This window comes from Cydia splendana, chromosome 10, assembly GCF_910591565.1.
Source record: "Cydia splendana chromosome 10, ilCydSple1.2, whole genome shotgun sequence".
Lineage (NCBI taxonomy): Eukaryota > Metazoa > Arthropoda > Insecta > Lepidoptera > Tortricidae > Cydia > Cydia splendana.
This window is the reverse complement of record NC_085969.1, coordinates 8,220,786-8,226,242: the sequence shown is the minus strand read 5'-3', so window position 1 is coordinate 8,226,242 and position 5,457 is coordinate 8,220,786. Positions and strand designations below refer to the sequence as shown.

At 36.9% G+C, this 5,457-nt stretch overlaps 1 protein-coding gene across 1 annotated transcript; it reads right to left on the bottom strand.

The window, feature by feature from the left end:
• Nucleotides 1-911: 911 nt before the first annotated feature.
• On the bottom strand, nucleotides 912-2,820 carry LOC134794553 (uncharacterized). The gene is made up of 2 exons (XM_063766362.1): nucleotides 2,610-2,820; nucleotides 912-1,570 (listed from the first exon to the last, which is right to left on the bottom strand). Exons 1-2 carry the CDS (start codon nucleotides 2,818-2,820, stop codon nucleotides 912-914), a joined length of 870 nt encoding a protein of 289 aa, XP_063622432.1.
• Nucleotides 2,821-5,457: the final 2,637 nt, after the last annotated feature.

Genomic DNA, 5,457 nt, shown 5'->3' with positions numbered 1-5,457 from the left:
TTGCTGTTTTATTTTTCTTCCATACAAACTTTCTCCCCCCCCCCATTTCCCCCTTAAGGGTATATATTTTTAAATTTGTTTTTATAACTAACTTATACCTTTTGTAATTTATCGATGTTCAAACTTTCAGGTTAAAATGTTCAGTAGTTTAGTATCTACATGTGTTTGAGTTAAAGACATTTTATTTCATAATATCAAATACAAATAATACAAATACAAATATTTTATTAATAACAAAAAGTTATAAGTCGTGTTGGGATAGTGGGTACCTACATTCTGTACATAACGCCAAGCGCGCGCCACGATTTTAATTTTTGCGACACGATTTTAGAATCGCGCTGTAATTTATCGCAGAAAATTCACTGCGCGCACTGCGATGAAAAGTCGCCGATTTGTTCATTCTCGACATGGATTTCGTACCAGTCGCCTGTCTTGCCTTATTGATCCTTCGGAGAAATAGGAAGAAATTATCAATATTGGACTCATCCTTTTACCGCTGAAAGATGTATCAAAGGTTTTTTTTTATCTAAAATACAATGAACTTCGCCTATATCCCAAAAAATTCTTTGGCTATTATAGAATGAGGATTCAAACATTTGACAAATTACTGAAAATCATTGGACCTCATATTGAATATAAAAATACAAGATATCGGAATGCAATTTCAACTGAAGAAAGGTTGTCAGTCACCCTGAGGTAAGTAAAACAAAATCTCATAATAGTTATTTATTTGTAATGTAATAATGTAAGTATTTATTTATTAAACCGAAGCCAATGTGACATCGTAATAATCCTCAGAATCCTGTGAACTCACGGATTCAGGAGAATTCAATTCATTCACAAAACGTTCTAAATAGTCATGGCAATTGTCCTGAATGCCGATGCCGGGTTGTTTTTTTATGATTTTATCTCTATGAATTACAATATTTCGTGGAGTAAGTAACAAAATTAGAAGCAGATGTTCCCGGCTCAGAATTAATGTATGTGGCACTGGTATTCGGGTACAAAGGTGAAGCAAACATGTGACCGGGATGCATATTAGGCTGCGATACAGTTTGCACAACAACTGGCTGAGGCTGGGAAACAGAAACATATCTTTTGGCTCTGTTCATTGCGTTTAAAATTTCCATTTTTGCATACATTTTCTGATCCTCACCTAATTTTCTTAGCATTGGTATCAACATTTCAGCGAAACTAACGTCCTCGTCAAAGTTTTTTTCCTTTTTTTCACGTAATATATTCAATAGTTCTTCGTCAATATCTGTGTTTCCTTTTTTTACTTCAGCGCCTGTCTGTTTCTTACGTAGATGTCTAGAACGTCTAGTGTCTTGCTTTGGTTGGGTATTTTCCTCATCCGACTGAATGTCAGATTTCGCGCATTCTTCCATAGGTTTGACGTTACTACTAGTATCCCTAGGAGTATTAATAGCTATCAAGAACGAAAGTTGATCGAAGTAAATGTACTTGCGTTTCTTCTTCCCCGATTCACCAGACACACTTTTCTTTTGCGAAGCTAATTCTCTTGAGAAACAGTCTTTTAAGTTCTTCCACTTTTTTTGTAAGTCAGCACCTGAAAAGTAAACTTTTTTTATTAATAGTCAAAACGCCGTGATTTGGACCCAGCCGCTGGTTTTGCAAGCATTTTATTTAACTTAGTTTTATTTTTCAGGTACCTCGCATCGGGGAACAGTTTCTACTCGCTGTATTACGAATATTTATTGGGAGCTACCACAATTCGAGAAATAGTTGAAGATACTTGTGAAAAGTTATGGTCATGTTTGCATCTACTTTATATGCCCGAACCAAATGAAAACGATTGGTTAAATATTGCTGAGGGTTTTTTTAACAGAACAAACTTTCCAAATTGCTTAGGAGCAGTGGATGGAAAGCATATAAGACAAGAGAAGCCAAATGGAGCAGGTTCAGAGTTTTATAATTATAAACAGTATAATTCTATAGTTTTGATGGCTGTAGTGGATTCCAATTATTCATTTACTATGATAGACGTCGGTGCATATGGCAGCGGTAGCGATTCTACCATTTTTAAGCAAACTAATTTTGCAAAGAAATTAGAAAATAATAGGTTAAATGTACCACAATCAAGACGTTTACCGAATGATACAAATGGCCCGGAAATGCCGTTTGTTTTAGTGGGAGACGAAGCATTTGCACTCTCCAAGCATGTGATGCGACCATACCCCAGACGAAATTTATCAGTTAAACAGAGAGTATTTAATTACAGACTGTCAAGGGCCAGAAGAATGGTTGAATGCGCCTTTGGAATTTTAGCAAATAAATGGCGTATCTTGCATCGGTCTTTAGACGTGAAAATTGAATTTTGTGACAAAATAGTAAAAGCATGTTGTATCCTACACAATTTCGTACGGAAATATGATGGAATAAGATTCGAAGACCAATTGTATACGTGTAATCTAAAAATCATGAATCCTACGCCTGCACGACCGAAAAACAACTGTATTGAAAAACGAGATTATTTTGGAAACTACTTCACTTCTTCTATTGGATCTATTCCTTGGCAATACGATAAAATTTAATTGTAACTAAACCTATGTCCTATGTATTACAATAAAACCTTGTTGACATCTTACCGGTCTTTTTATTTTTATCCTTGGTTAGTTCCTCCCACTTCGGTATAACGTTTTGACAAACCTCCTCCCACAAACGTGTCTTCAGTATGCGATCGCTGTATGATTTCGAGTATTTATCCCACAAAGGTGATCTCCCTTCGATTTCCATAATTAAATGGTCAATATCTATCATCTCATCTTGGAACTCCATTGGAGAATCAGGTTCCGACATGTTAACGCTTGAAGAGCGAAATGCCGACTGAGCGCCGCCGCGTGGTCCCGGCTGCGATTTTATTATCGCAGTGCGCGCGGGGCCATACAGCTTCGTATGCTGCAATTCACTTTTGCGACAATCGCGTCGCGCGCTGTCGCGGAAAAATGTAACAAATCACAATTTTAAAATCGCTGCGATTTTTTTGTCGCATATGCGCGCACCGCCATATAAACACATACGTTACATTTCTGCGACTAAATTATCGCGCGACAAAAAATCGTGGTGCGCGCTTGGCCTTATGTCTTGTAAATTACGATTATAAAATCGCAAATTGTGTAGGTACCTACTTAATTATTCATTATAGAAATCACTGTAAAAAACAAAAATTATTAAATTAACAATAATATTATTAAAATTATTCAATGTTAGTATGTCTCACAACAGTTTAATTTCGGTACATATCCCATACATTATAATATCTAACAAAACTCTGCTTACTTAGACATCATACAATCTAAAAATCTAAACCCCTGAAGATACGAAGCTGAAATTTTCAACATCAATTAAATGTAATAGGTTTAAGTTTAAGATAAAATAAAATTTTATAAAATCTACCCTTAAGGGGGGGGGGGGGAATGGGGGGGAGAAAGTTTATGGAAGAAAAATAAAAACAACAAATTTGTACCAAAGAAGGGCAAAACCGCATGGAAAAATTATTAAAACATTATATTTAAAATTTTAAAATGCCAAATTCAATGTTTTAGTAAACATTTTTAATCTTTGGCTTTGGGCATAGTTCCATTATACAAATGTTACAGCCACGCGCTATAAATTATTTTTTTATTACGAAAAAATGTATGAATGAAAAAATGATATTTTTTTGTATGGAAAGGTATAATAATTATTTCAAAAATGAATTCCTCGTTCCTAAATTATACGAAAATGATATATTACTTGCCCTAGTTGCTAAGAACAGGAAGAAATATAGCATAGATTGGACCTGGGGAGCCGACCCTTTCACCCCCTCTTTTTGGGGGGTATGCACGGTACGATCTTTTGGCTACCGGGGCAAATCAGCTTTGTTTGACCTAAGGAACAATCGTGCCAAGCGGCATCGCCTGAGACTAAAGTGCATGATGTTCCATACATTTGTGTTCCTTACAAAACCTACTAGTATTAATTATGATATTTATGATTATGAACAACAGATGCTGAGATTGTTTGCTGGTGAAGAAATCAAAAACGGTAATTTACACGGTTAATCATATAGTAGTTTGTGTTACAAGGGATCAAAATGATATATTTCCGTCAAGGGCGTACATTGAATCCTGAATGAAGCGATGGATTCTACAATAGAATTCCGAACATAGTGAGGGATTCTAAAGTAGAATCCTGAGCGTAATGAGGGATTCAAGTGTTAACGTCCAAGACGAAATAATTTTGATACCGTGTGACACATACCTATTGCTTTTCACATCAACTATGAGGAAAATAAATAAATGAGGAAATTATCATGTATCAAAACACTATTTAAGCTAAAAAAAATTGTATGTAAAAATGAAAAAAAAATGTGTGCTATAACAGAAAAGTACCACTTTTATCCCTCCTAGCAGGGAAGAAAAGTGCCACTTTGATCCCTCCTAGCAGTGAAGAAAAAGCCCCTTTCCGAATAGGTGATGTGAAAACGATATTGTCGTTCACTAGAGTCTGTGTGGAAAGAGAATAGTAGTAGAATGTATTAGATTCCATGTATTTCATTTCACGACTCATCTCTTTCCGCGCAGACTCTATCTCCAGCACACCCATATTGTAAGAGCGAGAATGAGGCGCAGGATTGTTTGTGGGTTGACGTCCTGCGTAGCGGACTGCCGTGTTTGACGTCAGTGGCGGATTTGCCCTAAGGCCAAGTAGGCCCGGGCCTAGGGCGGCAAGTTTTTTGGGGGCGGCAGGTTGTGACAAAAAATTCGCTAAAGATAACAAGAAATAACTCAAAATGTAGTCAATATGATGGGTGCTGAGAAAGGGGCGGCTACAGGGCCTGGGGCCTAGGGCGGCAAAGACTGCAAATCCGCCACTGTTTGACGTATGACAACAGTGCGCGCAATTTTTTCGAAATTTATAAAGAAAATAGCTGTTTGTGGGACCAAAAATCACCCAATCACTCCAACAAACAATGGAGGAATAGGCATTGCAACAATTATTACCAATACTTAAGAAATATGACTATCTCTGGCGAATTTTTAGCAGTTTCTTCTCCCGCACTCTTTTTTATTTTTATCCAATAACAAAAAAATACATAGCAGAAGAGCTATTTTTTTTTTTATTGTACGTAACATTTTCAAGAGTAGGTAGACACTAGTGAGAAACGAAACAGTAGGACTGATGATGGACGGCAAAACAGTACCGTGTGTCAGCTATTTCTTGCTCCGTAGTCCTGCAAGGCGAACTACAATGTAGGAGGTGTGTGAGCTATATCCTACTCCGCAGTCCTGCGAGCCGGACTGCAATGTAGGAGTGTGAATGGGGGGCGACGGCTTTTATACATTTATAATGGAAAAACAGTTCCATTTTCGCCGATTTGGTCAGAAATTAAGTACCCTTCCTGTTTGAAAATAGTTATTTGTTTTACAAGGGGGCAAAGTTGTTTAACCGCTC

Coding starts and splice junctions, on each gene's coding strand:
- LOC134794553 (XM_063766362.1), bottom strand. CDS start 2,820: ATGTCGGAACCTGATTCTCCAATGGAGTTCCAAGATGAGATGATAGAT. Junction 1,571..2,609: donor GGATAAAAATAAAAAGACCG/GTAAGATGTCAA, acceptor TTTACTTTTCAG/GTGCTGACTTACAAAAAAAG.